The sequence below is a fragment of the Oculina patagonica genome, chromosome 6 (assembly GCF_052425735.1).
Source record: "Oculina patagonica isolate OP01 chromosome 6, crgOcupat, whole genome shotgun sequence".
In the NCBI taxonomy this organism is placed as follows: domain Eukaryota; kingdom Metazoa; phylum Cnidaria; class Anthozoa; order Scleractinia; family Oculinidae; genus Oculina; species Oculina patagonica.
This window is the reverse complement of record NC_135763.1, coordinates 5,826,199-5,844,206: the sequence shown is the minus strand read 5'-3', so window position 1 is coordinate 5,844,206 and position 18,008 is coordinate 5,826,199. Positions and strand designations below refer to the sequence as shown.

At 37.7% G+C, this 18,008-nt stretch overlaps 1 protein-coding gene and 1 pseudogene across 1 annotated transcript in view; both read right to left on the bottom strand.

Annotated features, from left to right (window-relative positions):
• Nucleotides 1-1,398: 1,398 nt before the first annotated feature.
• Nucleotides 1,399-7,586, bottom strand: LOC144658499 (flavin reductase (NADPH)-like; annotated as a pseudogene).
• A 5,062-nt stretch (nucleotides 7,587-12,648) lies between these two features.
• LOC144658466 (uncharacterized) overlaps nucleotides 12,649-18,008 on the bottom strand; it is a 30,523-nt gene continuing 25,163 nt past the window's right edge. The window contains exon 9 of the mRNA XM_078518873.1: nucleotides 12,649-15,699. Within this exon, the coding sequence (XP_078374999.1) occupies nucleotides 15,299-15,699 (401 nt within the window). The 3' untranslated portion in view covers nucleotides 12,649-15,298. The remainder of the gene's footprint in view (nucleotides 15,700-18,008) is intronic.

Below are 18,008 nucleotides of genomic sequence, written 5' to 3'. Positions count from 1 at the left end.
TATTTCCTTTATTCCCATCACGAGTCGCCTGGCAGTCTTTTGCCATCGTAAAGAGAAATTTAAAGTTGATCGGTAAACGTGACATTCACAGAAAACTTTTTACCCTCTTGTACTGCGTGATTAGAAATTCGATATCTTGAAAGAATGCGGTAAACTAGATGTTTCGTTTTTCAATTGTAATGCTTATAAAAAAAAAACTACTTTTCCTGATTGTACTCACTAAATTTACACTAGTAATGATTTCGCTATTCAATCGTTTATTCATTACGAAAATCTTCATCCGTTCTAAATTAGACTTTCTGGGAGATACATAAAATTCCACTTATAAGCCCTGGGTTTATACTACTTCATAAGGGGTTTTGGATGGGCCAATAAACAGGAGGGCTTATATCTGGGGGATGAGGGCTTAAAAGCAGAATAAAAAAACATGTCACAATGTGAATGAGCTATAGCAGCATTGATCAAAATTATTTTTCATTAACTGGTTTTGAATTTAACTTTAAAATCTCATTATTAATCAATTTCATTTCAAATATATTATGAATGATGTACTAGGAGAGGGGGCTTATCTCTGGGGGGGGGGGGGGGGGGCATATCATGGGATTTATAATCCATCAAAGATTTTTAAACCTATGATTGGTCTAAACTGACTTCATGTGATGTAGCCAAAACTGGGGAATATAAGATGATGTAAGACGTGAGTTGATGTAACCGTGATACTACAAGGCGGGAGGAAGAATGACACAGGATATATAAGAAGCTACAAGACGAGTCCTTTTTAATGGCGGAAGGCAGGGACGGGGTGGGGTAGTTGAAGCAGTCTAAATTTTTACTACTAGCAGCAAATAAGTTTCTTTTTTCAAGTTATCAAATAAATGTTCGCGAAATTATCAAACGCCTTTCTAACGAGTTTGAGTCATGGAAATATTTTAGAGCTTTTTATAAAAATCCGATCATCCTTCGCTGTACGCTGCCAAACTAAAATTATATTTGACACTTATCCTACTTTTGATTGAACATGGAGAAAATAGAAAGATCGTCGGTTACTAGTAGTAAAAGGAAAATTACTGAGGGCCTGAGCTGGGTGGGGCATATTCCCAACAAATGTTCCCTTGTGTTACGAGATGTACCATGTTCCCTAAAAGTATTTCTTCGATTTTGGTGTTCCCTGTTCCCTAAAATACGCTTTCGTTACCCTGTTCCCAGCATTATTTTCCTTTTGTTCCCATGTTTCTAAAACGTTTATGGCCATGTTCCCTTGTTCCGTGAGGGAGCCTCATTATTTTGTCTAATATTCGGGAAAATAAATAATTTCGATCGTGCAATTTCCGGCTGTCGTTTCTATCCGCTGAAAATGAGAAATTTAAAAGCAGAGGCCGATACAATTGCAACGTAGAATGAGTTTAGATTTTGTGTACTTTACTTCGGATAACCAAACCAGCCTTCTCCACATTGGAAGGCGTGTTTTCAATTTGCAGTATTTGCGTAACACTGGAAATACGTAAAATTACTTAGATTAAGTGTAAAATTAAAGATAAAATAAACTATAACTGAGAAATAGACAGAATCCAGATCCCCGGCGAAAGAGGTTTGACTGGAAACGACTCATACGATGCCCGGAGCGTGTCTGCTATAACAAGAGTTGACTGAAGCGAGTGTTCGTAATAGCGGGGTGCCCTTAAGGCGAGAGTTGACTGTCTGCTGTAACTACGATTGGGAAATATCCATATTGAGTTATTTTGGCCTATAAATTCAAAGGAAATATATTCATATTCATTCAAATCGCAATAAGTTTAGTACCACGTTTCAAGCATTTTGGGGGCAAAAATAAAACGAAAAATTATTGCAGATCAAAATTTGCGCTGCTCATAAAGAGTTCCTCGAGGTCTTTTCTGATTCCCAGTCTAAGTCGCCAATTTTGTGACACTGTAAACTACTTAAAGAAGCCAAAGAAATAAGAGAAATTATGTAACTAACTGAGCTTGTTGTAGTACCAAACAACAATAGAACAGGAAACTGGACTTTTTACACGATCTTAAGACAATCACTAAAATCTGACCTGATTTTTTCATATTTACTTGTCATTTGACACTGCTTTTATATTAAGTGGTTTGTATTTAATATATATTATCTAGATAGTGTTTTATATTAACCGGTTGGACTCTGTTTCAATGCTCTGTATAAAAATAATAGTATTGACTAGCATCAAAGGCATGCTGAAATTATGCATGCAAAGGGCTGTGCATAGCTGTTACTTTTTTTAGGGATTGCACGCCTTTCATGCTAGCCAATAACATTTTCATTATTGTCTGCCGATAGCAAACTGCAAAATATTTTAAATCTAACATTAGTTTTTAACATAAATGGATCAGTAATCAAATACTCTAAATCCTATTTTGATATTTTGTTTACAAACATAAAGTTCTGTAGTTTTTTTTTTCTTGGACATTTTCACAATCCAGCAATTGCAATTCCTTTCCTGTCATACTCATTACTTTCTAGAGTCTTCAGCATAAATTCTGCCACATCTGCACATGTGATCTTGTTTGTTGTTCCAGTGTTACATTGCCCTTCTTCAACCTTATAGTTCCCGGTCTGTTCACCTGAAAAAGTTGCAAGTCATGTCAGTCTCTTAAGAAGCCCACTTTCTCTACACAGTCAAGCTTTCTATTTGTTGTGGTTTACAGTAATATGTGACTTCTGAAGTTCAAAATTCAACTAATGATTGCGTTTTCCCTGCAGCCAACTGAATCATAATTATGACGACAGCAAACAAGCCATGAAAAACAGAAACAAACAAAATGGATCAAAATCTACCAATCACAACTGAAGGACATGACCTTTTGACCCAGTTGAAGTAAACTTCTGTTTCCCGAGAGGTCCGCTAAAATGATTGATGGCAGCAAAAAGTGTACACCATTTGTTGAGGATTGAATTTTTAGAGTTCGCATACCACTGAAAATGGCAATAAAATCAATTAAGTTGCAATAAATAAGGCTAATTGCAGGTTCGCAGCTTTTTTGAAATAGTTGCTGCTGTCCTTGTGCAGCACCCGTCGAAGAGCAATACAAGAAGCTAGAAACATCTTATTGCAGGTGCTGGGTCTTATTGAAAGCACTGACAGCAGCATTTTTGTCCCCAGAGCTGCTTGTCCCTCTTAGCCGGCTGAGGCTGGGGCACAAGGAACAAGTGGCTCTTGGGACACATGACTTTGATTTGCTGGAATTGAACAAAGGGAATTTCAAGCCTAGCCTATCAAAACAACCGTTTTAAACTCTCGTATAACAAAGGGATTTTAAATTGTTTTATTTGATTGGTTGTTCCTTGTATTTATTTCATTTCATTCACCCACCAGAGAGCAATTGAAGAAGCTGGTGCTGGGTCTTATTGAAAGCACTGACAGCAGCATTTTGTCCCCAGAGCCGCTTGTCCCTCTTAGCCAGCTGAGCCTGGGGCACAAAAAACTAAGTGGCTCTGGGGCCACATGATTTGATTTGTCATGTGTCCCCAGATCCTAGAGCCCGTTGTTTCTCATGCTCCAGGCTCAGCCGGCTAAGAGAGACAAGAAGCTCTGGGGATTAGAATGTGACAGCGGGTCTACATACCCACTAGTAGCCGACATGGTCTAACAATTGTGTAATTCAATGCCTGTGGGTCACTGCTTTCCAGCATTATTTCCATGGTTGCCATATCCTTGATCACTCCATTAAGAAACAGTGGCTTTATAACCCATTCTAGAAACCAGTAATTGTTTGGCCCTGGTTGGGTACACCATGATGTTACAGTCACTAGCCGAGTGACTTTGTGCCTAAATGAGGAAGTAATAAAATAATAAAATAATAATAATGAGTGAAGTATTCTTTTTTTAATTGCAGAACATAGAGTTACAGCACAAATAAGAAAACTGTGAACACTTTGATTTAACTTGGACATGAAACTTTTTTGTACAAAACCATCAAATGACCTGACAGCTCAATCTGCAGGGCACAGTTACAAAACAAATTGACTGCGATGGAGCCAAAATATCTTCCAATGGAAGTATAACAAATGTGTTTATGGTTTTCAGATTTGCACAGCAACCCTAAAATTTTCAACAGAGATCAAAAATAACTAGAGGCAATGTCGCCAATGGTGGTCCAAGAAAAGAATGCTTGGACACTAGAGACAAATTCACAATTTTAACATTTATTTAACTTTAGCACATGCTTTTAGCCAGGATTTGTAAGTGGTAGCACTCAAACTCTTACTGTCATGTGGGGCTCAAGACACCACCCTCCTTACATGGTCTGGGCACGCTCTCTTAAAAACATTTTGCAAAATTTAAGTATCTTTGTTGTATTTTCAGCAGTTTCCATTTGCATATTTATTTAAAAGTTTTCAATTCTACTTACCGTATTTACTCAAATAAGCGCTGCCCCCGAATAGGCGCCGCTTTCGAATAAGTGCCGCGTTTGGGACAAAAAAGTTAATAAGCGCTGCCCCCGAATAAGCACCACAGTCCCGATGCGGTGTTTATTCGAGGAATTCCGTTTAACTTAAAACAGCACTACAAAGCAACTCTAAAACAATCTTGGACGTTTCTTTCCATCAAAAACGATGTTTTGCAGTTCAAAGTGATTGTTTTACCGCTCGCCCATTAGGTTTTCTATCCAACATTCTAACAATATGTAGTTCTGTAAATGGTGTGAAGGTCGCGAGCTTTGCCAGGACAGCTAGCGGTACTTCTCTCTTCAGCAAGAGACGAAAACTGTCAATCAAAAGACACTCTTTTCAATTACTGTAAAAGATTAGATTCTTTGTGGCATCCAAATTTTAAATAAGCACCTCCCTCAAATAAGCACAGCCCTCGAATAAGCGGGAAAAATTTAATAAGCGCCGCGGTGCTTATTCGAGTAAATACGGTACTTAATAATAACTCTCAAGCTATGTAATTCAACAATCAAGATGTGAAGTAGTACTTGTATAATAATGTTCTTCAAAAATTAGACATCTACACAGGATACTCAATGAGCCATCTGGCTAAAAACCAAGTTAAACACATTGCTCACCTACTCATTGCCTCTGTGATGGCATTCATGGACTCCGAGTAGAAAGTGGTTGGATTAAAAATGTTTGCATAAACTCCTAAACTGGACAGCACAGCATCTTTTCCATCAAGAGCAGCAGCAAAACTCTCCACGTCTCACGCATCTCCCTTCACTAACACTAAATTCTCATGTCTGTTGAAATGAGAATGTTGAAATAAGAATAAGAGCGAATGTCTGCCATTCACTGTTGTTCATTTCTTGTAACACAGAATGAAATAAAATAGGTATCCAAGAAATGTTAAAGAGAACTTTATGAACACTTAAACATAAGTTCTACAAACGGTAACGGCAAAATATCCAGCTCTTTACAAGTGAGGTAACTTAAATTTAAACTGAGCGAGGAATTATAATTTTTTTGTTTATTTAAGCTTACAAAAAAAAATATTTAAAAAAATAAAAGCAATATATTTATTTAAAAAAAATAAAAATAGTTTTGGATAGGAGGGTCTATTTAAGACAGGGTAAATTTGTTTTTTTTTTTTCTAATTAAAATGACGACCAACTTTTTGGAATTGGCTACTGCTTTAAAATACGATGTTGACAAAACCTGGATCGGATCGGACAGGATCGGATCGGATCGCGGATCGGATCGCGGATCGGATCGCGGTCGGATCACGGATCGGATCACGGACTGGATCACGAAAAATAAAAAAAAATAAATAAAAAATAAAATAAATAGAAAATGAATTAAAACAAAATAAAATAAATAAAATAAAAAAAAAATAAAAAAATACCGGTAAAATAAAAAAAAATAAATAAATAAAATAAATAAATAAAAATAAATAAACAAATAAATGGTTGTTAGTATAGAACGGCGTAGTATATGAATTTTCTTGCCCCAATCGAGACAATGAAACGTACAAAGCCAAAGAAGTCAACGGAGCTGTTGGGAAAAAATTGAAGGGCCTGTTAAATTACTGATTTCATAAAAAAAGAAAGAAAGAACATAAAAAAAGCCCACTAACTCGGGGTATTTTCAGTTGGTCACCCATCCAAGTACTAAGCCTGCCCAACAGGGTTTAACTTCAGCGATTGGACAAGAGCCTTTGCTTTCCATATGGTATCAGAAAGAGCACGTAAATCAGCTAATAAAGGTTACGACCAGTTTTAGCAGGAAAGTGCCAAATTTTCCAAAAGATCTATATTAACCAGGCATTACTTTTATAACCCTCTCTTATAACCTTCTGTCTCATCTGACACTGATACCACAAGGAAAGCATTGGTTTGCGTCTGATCGCCGAAGTTAAGCCCTGTTGCGCGGGGTAAGTACTTGGATGGGTGACCAGCTGAAAATATATCTTGTTGTGGGATTTTCATTTTCTTTCTTTCTTTTTCTTACGCAATCGGTAACTTTTCAGGCCCTTCTTTTTATTTTCCAATGGCTCCGTTGAATTGTTCGGCTTTGTACGTTTCATTGTCTCGATAGGGGCAAGGATGTCCGAAGGGCAGTCATACTGTGCAGTCACGTTTATAGCTTCTCCTTGAAATCCTCAAAGCCTGGCTCTAGATCGACCTCGAAGGATTAATTATAAGAAGATTAAGAAGATGTGGGTGCCCTTTTTTGTGGGATACATTTACTGTTTGTTTGTTTGTTTCTTTGCCCAGTTCTACGTAATCAGAAGTCCAGAGATCATATAAGTCGTAAACGACATTGTGGCCTCAGTTGTGTGTGAAATAAAGAAAAAATATAATAGGTTCCAGATACCGCTGTGTGCAGGTCTAGAAAGTGATAATTTGTTATTTTAATTAAGTTCATAGTAATAAATTAATAAAGCAATTAAAAAAAAGAAAAAAAAAAAAAAATCTTGTTACGCCGATTCTTGTTACGCCATTCCACGTTCATCCGATAACTAACAACCATTTATTTGTTTGTTTATTTGTTTATATCTATTTATTTATTTTATTGTATTTTTTATTTTATTTTTATTATTTTTATTATTTTTTTATTTTTCATGATCCGGTCCGTGATCCGATCTGTGATCCGATCCGTGATCCCATCCGCGATCCGATCCGATTCAGGTTTTGTCAACGCCGTTTAAAATATTTAGGAGCAGGTGGCTACTTGATAAAAAGTTATTTTACACCCTTGATAAGACAAGCTTGACTGGTTACAGTCGCTTTCTTTTGGAGGCATTGAACCGAACTTATTACTTTGACTGATTTTGAACACACTCAAGTTTAGCTGTACGCTAGCATGCAAAGGCATTTCCAGGTTTCAGGAGACGAAAAACCCAAATGCTCTTGCAGGCCGCTAGCTCACTGCGTGAGGTTTAGTGAAACTAAATGATCACTCACTGAGTTGTCAGTTTCTCAGGCGTTCTCACTACAGCCGTCACATGATGTCCTTTTTCCAGTGCTTGTTTTACCACCTCGTTTCCTGTCCGACCTGTAGCTCCAAACACAACAAGTTTGAGCTTTTTGGAAGGACTGCTGTCTCCCGGTGCCGCCGCCATGTTGGATATGAAATAGTTGAGGTGGGACTGGGTCAGAGAACTGTCACATTTCGGGAAAGGCTGGGCACCAAAGAGAAACTGCCCGTCAATCGTCAGTCATTTAGTGATTTTCTTTTTCACGCCCTTTGATTGATGAAGCAAAACTGTTCCAAAACAGACGTTCGAAATAAACCTTTGTCGCTTGACTTAATGGCCATTCGTGACCATATTTATATCACCTGCCATTCCAATAATCTTTTTTACTGCGTTTTCTGCCGGCAATTCCCCACTTCTTTTTATTGGTGAAACAGAACGAAGACTTATTAGTCTTATTTAGTCCTGAGTCGTTTTAGCGAACATTCAGTTTGCGAGGTGCGCAACAACACTCCTGGGTTTCCTGTGGTCCATTTCAAATCCACGGGTCGCTGATGTCCAGGCAGGATTTAGAACAAACATCTAACGTATAAAGTAGCTCCCCCCCCGGGGGGGGGGGTACTTGAAAAAGTTTTATACGGGGAGGCTCCGCCCGGAGGTCCAACCCTTTACCCTTTTATATACCATTTTGATAGAAAAAGTACCAGTTTCGTATACCTTTTATTGGAAAACAGTACCCCTTTCATATACCTACACGACATGACATATGCCTTCAACAGGAATTTCTTGGCATTTTTATGCAGCGCTTTATAAATTAAGACGATACAACCATAAGTTGTGTCTACTTGAAATATTTAATGTAAAAGCCTTTTTAGAATATCATAATGGCAGATTTCCCTACCCTTTCATATACCTAAACTTGTGAAATTCCTACCCTTTTTTATACCTGAAGCCTGAAAAAGGTACCCCTTTCGGGCGGAGCCTCCCTCTTATAGGACATTATATAGAGTACTCCCCATTATTTTCCAGGTAGGAACTGTTTAGCCAAACGTACTGAATATCATCTTCAGCTTCATTTCAACTGTGAGTTGCATGTATACGCGCGCTATTCTATACACACGCACGCGCTTCTATTTGTCGTCCTAAATTTCAATTGCGTCAGTTTAACCGTTCACTCTCTAACACTGAAGAAGAGTTATACACCCGAAACGTATGTTTTTACAACCATTTATGACACTTTTTTATATTTTTTTTTACAATATCATTTTGCAAGTTACTTTATGTTTATGCGCGCAGGCATGGTGATACGTGTTTGCGTCAGCTGTCGCACGCTCAGTTCGTCAACGAAAAATGCAACAAAATGATTTGGAGAAAGACTCAACAACAGCAGGTCCCTTGTCAGCGAGAAGTTCCTATTAGAGTCGTTTTGCCGTACAAGGATCAAAAAGCAGCAAACTCAGTACGTAGAAAACTGAGCGATCTCAGCGGACACCGAAATCCGTCCAGTTTACACCGGCCGTAAGATCAAATTAAAGACACAATTAAAGTGAAGGAACAGAAACCGGCCATCGTAAACCAACAAAGCGCTGTTTATTATTATAAGTGTGATCTGTGTGATGCAGATTACGTCGGCTATTCTTGTCGACACTTGCACCAGCGCATCGAAGAACACAAAGGATCGTCTATCGGACATCACGTGAAAGAACAACATGGAAAGGAGCCACACAACATCGAGAAGAATTTTAAGATTTTAAGGAAGTGCCAAAGCAAGCTTGACTGTTTGATTTTTGAAATGCTTTTTATTAGACTTCTGAAACCGAAACTTAACAAACAGAGTGACTCGCTCCGCGCGAAATTATTTGTTTAGATATTTTTAGGTATTTTAATGTTCTTATTCTCGTCGTCTTATTCGCTTGCTTTACGTGTTTAATTATATCTTTTACAACTATGCATGCCATTCGCACAAAGTTATTTTTTAGCCATTTTTAGCCTTTTTATTCTTATTGTCTATTGTTTGTATGTACATATTTTAGCGCTTTTACTATATTTACACATGTAATTTTATTCTAACACCTAACTTGAAAATCACCGTCGAAGGATCGAAACGTCGTTCTAATTTTTTAGCGTTCAATTTTATTATATAATTAAAATAAGTGTTTAAAATCGTAGAGGGACTTTATGGACTGCGTTTTATGGTACGTTCTCCTGTTTTCGTGAGCGAAGGCAAAGTACTGGGAACGGGTTGCAGTGCTACCATTTGGTGCTAAATCGAGTGGTTAGCGGTCCTTTACACGGCTCAAAAGAAAAAAAATGTGTGTTACCCCTACAAATGAATGCTAACGGTTAACAGGCTAATTAAGCGGCCTTCACACGACAAACTATTGGCCAATTCGTGTTAGAAAACTCGAGTTGATGTGTGTGTGAACTACGCAACAATGGCAAACAAGTTGGCCAACTGTTGGTGACAAAATGGAACTTGTCTCTTTTTTTCTCACCAACAGTTTGCCAACTTGTTTGCCAACTGTTGTTGTGCCGTTCACACACACCAACTTGAGTTTGCCAACATGAGTTTGCCAACTTTAGTTTGTCGTGTGAAGGCCGCTATAACAGGGTTGTTAATCAGGCTAACAAGAGTGCAAATTAGGCTAACCGAAGTGCTTATTAGGCTAAACATTTTAACCTGGTAATGAAGTTCTTTTCAGTGGCGTGAACAAGCGCTAACCAAATCGAGTGAACTTGAAAGAAAAGTCAGGGTTACGAGGCTGGTCTCCGGGAAATTTTTTCTGTTACAAGTGCGTCGACTTGTATGGAATTCACCAAACGGTTAAAGCAGAGTGTGATCCAATATCGCTTTAATTTGGCGGTAAAAACGCGGTAGACGTCGACATTTTATTAAATTGGGAAACAAAACGTTTTCACAAGGGAGGAAAAATCATAATTTTGCAATGGCGAAGTGGCATTGACAACTCAATCGTATGAGGTTGCTCACAAAGCGATAAGTTAAAAAAAAACTTCCTAGAAGGATCATTCTCTTGATTGTGAGTAATTTGCTAAACCCGCACCATGACCAAGAGTGTTTGTGCGATAGAAGACATCTGAGCTATATAGTCTACATTATTAATATACGATCTTCTTTTCTAGAATGGCTAGGCAGATCGATCGAAGCAACCGTCATTGGAACACTCTGAAAAAGACGAAACTGGAGCATGAGACTGTAATCATGCAAACTTTATTGTATTTCTTTTAATTTCCTATATTTTGTTCAAGAAAGAGCAATGAAAAATTACGTTTTTGTTTATTTAATATAAACTTGACTTTCTTTTGCAATATAATTTGTGCTGAGTTGTTACTTTCAACTAACTTTTCTTGTTGCTAAAGTACTGCAAAATTCCAAAAGCAATCCCTGGGCTTGTACTTGCTCCACATCACTTTCAGGTGGACTTATTTGTGGAGGGCTTATATACGGGGGTTATGATGTGGGGGGGAGGGTTATTTTCGGAAGGAAATTTTTCTTTTAAAAAATCTTTTGTTTCTGAGTTAGGATACTGTGTCTGGAACATTTGTGATACCACATGACAAAACTTTCTAAACATAACGAAATGAAACCCAAAACAAGTCCTACAGTCGTTAAACAAACATGACAGGTCACTGAGCATTCTCTATAATAACGCCGTCAGATAGGACCTTGTTAATAATGGACAATGGGGATGTCACATGTGCAATAGCTAATTGTATGTAAGCTTACTTCAGGGGTTAGGGTTAGGATTTTCGTATTTTAATGTAATATTTCTGTATATAATTTATGGCTTAATATTTTTTTTCTAGCTAGTTCAGGTGCCCCCTATTAGTAGGGGGAACTCCCTCGGTTATTCACATACGACAACTAAATAAAGTTATTATTACATGTATTTTTATTATAATGTAAAACAAGCTAGACCTATTGTAAGAGCTTTAAATCGGAAAAGCTACCTCCTTTCAAAAGCTTCAAGGTAATATAAGCCTTATATGTAGGAGCACTTATTTTTGGAAGGATTTTTGAGTTTGAGATTTTTTTTAGAGAGGGGGAGGGGATTCCTTGGGCAGAAATGGAATAAATCAAGCTTCACATCCGTTCCTGATACACTGAACCAAAAAGCATTTCGTTTAAATCCCATTTTACATCAATTTGCAAAACATTCAGTCATTTTCTGTTAGCCATTCCTCAGCGGATTGTTTACTCTGCTAATTCCGGTGCTCTGTTCCGTTAATCTAATTGGTTACTTTTTTCTGCAACTAGAGTTACATTCTCCTTAAGAACCCGGTCGGGGACGGGGCTCTTCTTAAATTGGACTACACTGGGAGGCTCCGGGGAGGTACCTTTTGGCTGGAATTTTATAAAAGGGGACACAAAGCTGTAAGCGAAACTGTAGGCGAAAGTGAAAAATTAAGAAAAGAAATGCAGTATCCTCTCTTTAGGTATCTGAAAGGGGTACCATTTTCTATCGAAGGTATACGGAAGGCTTACCTTTTCTGTCAAAAATGGTATATGAAAGAGTAAGGGGTTTCGACCTCGGAACTGAGCCTCCCCGTATTAAAACAAAACATGTTTGAGTATCCCCCTCCCCGAGGATCTTGAAACTTGTGGTAAACAACACTGATTCAAAACGTCATTGGTTGAAACGTACTATAGCGACTGACTAAATAATAAATACACGTGGCAATCGCTAATTTTTATCGCGTCTTTATGAAAATCACAATCTCAAAGAAAAGTACTTGGGACACCATTTAAAACGCGACAATTCGTCACCAATGCTGGGAAATAGAGATCCCCCTACCCCCTTTACAATGTTACAACATTGGAAGTGGGGAGAGGGGGAATTACTAGATATTTTGTGTTTCAGACGGCAAAAACAACAACAACAACAACGACAACAACAGCAAGTGTCCTTCTCCCATCGCCGATCTGAATTACTTTTTGCTCCGTCTGTCGTCCGAAGCTTTCGTGCGTTTCTCATCTTCTCGAAAAAAACGAGTGCAACCCAGGTGATAGTGAAACCTCCTACGTAATACTACTTTTTGGGGTTCGCTGCAAGATTTGTGTGTGAAAGGCCCCGTGTCAAGTACAAAATGACGTGCTATTAACTTATCACGCACAGTACAAAGTAATGGAAATGGAGAATTTGGTCCTGAAAAAGAAATGAAACATACTTCGAGACAAAAATGAATGTGACCAATCTGTCAGTGGGAGTTATAAAGAGGGAAGCAGAGACACCAGTAAAGGTCAAAGAAAGGCTTTATTAAAGGTTTATGTTTCCTTCTCCAGCTAAACATGACCCACTTTACGGCTAATCATGCTTCAACTTCTTGTTGTGTTTTCTAAACAACACGTAATGTTCTACCCCATAACATAAAACCTTGCTCATAATTAAAAGCCTTTCCGACGACAAACATGCTTGGTTAATCAGAAGTGCTGTGATATTAATAGTAAGGTGGCTCTCCGCTGTTCAAGAAAATTTATTATCCAACACCGTTCCATGACGTACAAATCACGCGCGATGCAAATATGTATTATGCACGTTATACTCAGCCAAGATTACCTTTTTGGTTAGCTGGACACCCAGTGGTCGCCAGCTCGTATTCCAAAAGCTCTCTTCGTATTCTGTCTTTCGAGGAATTTTCAATTAGAATCAGGAAGATCACACATTGCCTTTGCCAAGAGCAGTGTATTCCGATTGGTTTGTGTAATCGAACGAGTGTTTACGGGAGACGCCTTTTTAAACTTTGAGAACATCGGTTTTATTCGGCATTGGAACCTATCAAATTTAAACCGGACTTTTTTTTGTAGAATGGAAACACTCTTCCGTTGTTTTGACCAGATGCACGGCGGTGCTTTATACTTTCTTAGTCGTGAACTGGAGATTCTTACAGAAGATGCCCCAAATCGTAAAGCATAAAGATCATGTTCCCTCCGTAAAACAATGTTTGCGTAATAACGCACAATTAACTTTGAAACAAATCATTTTATGAAAAATTCCTGCAAATGTTCCACAAAACTGAATGAACCTGCACTGAAAAAAAAAACAATTTCTGCAACAATTGTCTGAAGAATCTAAATCGTGACAGGCGATTTTACTGAGAAAGTTTAAACAATTCTGATGCAAGAAAGCGGATGGATAATAAATTGGTTCAATGCGAAGCCAGCGTTGCCGTACATTTTTCTCTATTTTTGTTTTTTGACTCGCCAAACAGAATTGTAATGATTTGCCGTTAAGACTTGATTGAACTTCACAGCAGGGCAAGCATGTCTGTCGAGGAAATTGAATGAACGTCACTTATCCTACAAAAAAAACTATCCAAGGATGCAAAATACAACAATGCGCCACAGTTAAAAAACATTACCAAATTCCTTATCACAAGTGACTTCATAAGACCTTTGTATTTTCTTGTTTAAAGACTAAAAACACTACCAAATTCTTGGTTATAAATGACATGAAAAACCTTAGTATTTCTTGTTAGACTAAAAACACTTCTAAATTCCTGATTACAAATGGCATCAAAACCTTGGTTTACACTACCAAATTCTTGATTATAAGCGACCTCGTAGACCTGACTGTATTTTTTTGTTTAGTGACTTGAAACACAATAAAATTCATGATTATAAATTTATCACAAGACCTTAAATTATCATGTTTAGTGACCAAAAACTTTACAAAATTCGTGACTATAAAAGACTGTTTATAAATATTAGTATTGTCTTGTTTAGAGACCTAAAACGCTACCAAATGTCTGATTAAAAATGACACCATAAGCTTGTAGTAATTACTTGTTCAGTGACTAAAACACTACCAAACGCCTGATTATGTATGACACAATAGACCTCAGTTATTTTTGTTGAGTCTTACAAATATGCGAGGCAGCGAGGCGTGCGAGGCAAGGCAGCTAGCGAGGCCTGCGAGACAAGGCAGCGAGGCATGCGAGGCAGAAAACCCTACTCCAAGTACAAAGGCTAACCGTAAGGTACCTAAGCTAACTGTAGGCTAACCGGAGTGCTATTGAGGCTAACCGGAGTGTCATTATGCTAACTTTGTGACGACCCTTTTTGTGTTGTGACTGATGGCACCGATAGATACCCCGCAGTATTTTCTTGTTTAGAGAATAAAAACACCACCAAACTCGGTATTATAAATGATAAGACCTTTCTGGCAAGTTGAAATTACTAGTACAGTATATCATTTGTTTGATTTTCTCAGTCATTCGGCTTAAAACTATCCATCTTTGTTGATTGCTAGGATTTGATGTAAATCTTCAATTCCTGAGATTTTAACGTACAAATGTCAAGTGACATCATCAATATCAAGTGATTGTGAGATCCACCGTCCCGATTATCTTGTAACTGGCTGTGAGTGAACTTTAACAGTTTGCTAGCTTGTTTGAGGTCATTAAAAAAACTAACCGTGGCATATGAAAATTATTCGCATTTAATTAAAAAAGTAGGTCTCAAAAAACCGCTCATTCTGTCAGGCTCTAATAAATTCTAACAAAGTGATTAATATTTTCCTATTTAAACACGTGTTTTTTGAAAGGGACCTGTCAGACCGATGAAAACCCGCGGGCCACCTTAGGATAAAAAATCACGTGTAAGAGCTTTATGATTTCAAATTTTGAAGACTAAAAGCACAAGCCGAAAGGTCTTGAAAGTAACATCAAAGTATAGTCAGTATCAAACCACAAAAAAACTATGCTATCTTCTGACAATAATTAAACTTACACTTAAAACCAAGCCCTACTATTATTTTCTGACTACACAAAAGTAATAGGAAGAACTTTTGATTTCACTAACAGCTCTTTTTTTTATCATGGGGTCTTTCAAAACAACTGCTATCCATTTGACACCTACTTGTCAGAGTAAGGTCATCTCAATACTGCTCAAACAGAAGTCTCTTTTGGCGGTTTATGAATAGTGATGTCTGTGATGGATACGTCACTCACACTGTAAACGGCGCATGGTTTCAGCTTGGATCTTTTCTTCGCCTCACTGCTGGTATTGGCTTCTGTGGCACAAGTCTCTGTTTCCTTCACGTTAGCTTTGTCGGCTTCCTCAAGGCCAAACTCGATAGCTCCGGTGTCTTTTAAAGTGCTTGAAATCGACGGCATGTTTATTTTTCCAGTTTGCAGTTGTTGCTTAAGAGCATTCCTGCCAACCAATCCACGTAATTCGCCCTGTAACTCATTCAGAGGCAGCAGCATGGCCAAACAACACGACAAGGACCATTGTGGATTTTTGCGCCACTCTTTTATGTGACGGTAAACTAGTAGAAGGTACTGGACTGCAAAGAAAAAGAAGCTCCGGATTAGTAATCAATTAATAATGAGGACACGATAATAATAATAATAATAATTATAAAAACAATATATAATTATAATAAAAACCTTCCCAAACTCCTTTGCAACTGAAAAATTGTCAATGCCAAATAACTTGGTCAGTTTGAAGTCAGCAGGAGTAGTACGTCGTATAGAAATAACTCTTACCATAAACTACTTCTTGTATAAGTCGTAGGACGATGACGTCATTAGTCACGTGACATTGCCCTGAAGGTCGTTTTTGCTCACTGTGACAAAGATATTTTGTTACTGAAAAAGCAGTCATTGCAGTTTGAAGCACATTGGTGTGAGGTATTTCAGACTGCCCGGGTACCGAAAAAAATACAAAAAATTAAGGGGGCTATGTACAATTTTCAAAAAGTGGGAGTCTGGGTACAAGTGCGTATCTGGCGTTGCATTAAATGTGAGGAAGCAAAAAATTACATGTTGGTAGATATTTATATGTTAAGTACATTTTTATCACTTTTATTGTTATGACGTCATTGGTCACGTGACCAGAACGGACCGCAGTTTTAAATTCGCTTGAAAACTTTACCTGTATCTCTCTCTTAAGATTTTTTTACGCCAAGTTGTAGCTTTTTAAATAGGGTTTTTAAAAATGGCCATTATTACTTTTTCCTAAAAAAGGACGGCAGTAAAAAATACAACTGAAAAGTTCGTTGGCTTCCTTCTCAACAACAATTTGCGGTAGGAATAAAAGAAAATTTTGCCAAAGGGAGGAGTGTATGCTCTTTATAATAGCGTTGTCAGTTTTTTCTCATTTCAATTGCTTTTCGCGAGGTTGAATGTAATTTCTTCCAGACGAAGGGAGTGGGCCTGGGGAGAAATTAAGAGATAGATTCTGAATTTTTCGACAATCGGCCGACAGAAAGGGAATTTCAATTTTTTTATTATTTGCCCCAAATAAACCTTTTAGTAAACTATTTTCAAAAATGACATTAAACGGTTCAGTTTCCTTTAACGTTTTTCAAAATTAAAAAAAGTTAAAAATTCGAAAGACACGTCCACAGTGGCGGCCATTTTGGATGAAACTTAAGGTGTTTTCACGACACTCGTGTATACATACCAAACAACTACTCAGTATACCCTTTACACAGCTGTTTAGTTATCTCTTGAAGTTTATTTTCAGATATATTTTGTTTGAAAATATTACGTTAAAGAAAAGTTACGATCTTCGACAACCGACCCATTTCTAGAACTTAAACGACAGGGCGAATATTAGCTATCTTCAAGATTGTCAAAAGCGGTCTGGTATATTGTTATGGAGTATAAAAACAACACCACATTGAAGCTAAACCTTTCTACTCTGTGTGTGAAAAATATTACTGGTGGCCCGTAAAAACTGTTCCGCTAAGAGAATTAACCATAGAGGCTGTTTTGCGCTCTGACTCTCTCTATTCATAGTAACAATTTGTGAATTTGTCCCGAAATATAATTCTTCCTAGCGGCTTTTGTACCGTAAAGATCCCGATTAATGCCACGAAAGAACGTTTAAACAGTTTTTAAAATTATGTGCATCATGTTTTCGGTCTTGGTAGTTGTCCTATCATGAAAGAATAGTTTTCGTTGCGGGCGGGATTAGTAATTTGGAAGATGCACGTTTCGGTCTCGACCCCCTGGTCTCGACATTCCGTCTGGGTGTAAACGCCGTGGTGCAGATTAAATTAAAGGCAAATCACGCTTCTCATAGATAGAATGAAATAAAATATAATCTCACCCAATTTATATAACACATGTTCATGCTACAAAATCCTTACTTGCGGGAGCGTGATGATGGAGAAATTTTTAGAAATGAGCCACAACTAATCATGAAACAGGAAATATGATCTGTTTGTCTATTTACGCTTCAATAACTTGAGAATTAGTTTGGGCATTTGATACTGCGGTAGCCGTCCGGCTTTCTTTTCACATCGGTCAAAAGAATGATCATTTATGCTAAAAACACTTCATTCTATCGAGTTATGAAGAAAAATAAAGTAACGGAATCCTTCGGCAGAACGATTTTTCTAAAACATGTTTATCACGCAAAATGTGTCAAACATCGTCTCCATTTTAAACTATCTATTTCCTCGACTTTGATTTAAATGTATTTCATCACTTACGGGCAGATGATTATAGAAAGCTTTAACACGTACCTTAATTCTTCCGCAGTGCTTTAATTGAAGAACACCCGCTTTTTGCCGCTTACGAGTTTAAAGGTCAAAAGGACTAGGTGTTGTGTGGCAATTAAAACCCCCAAAATACATTGCAAAGT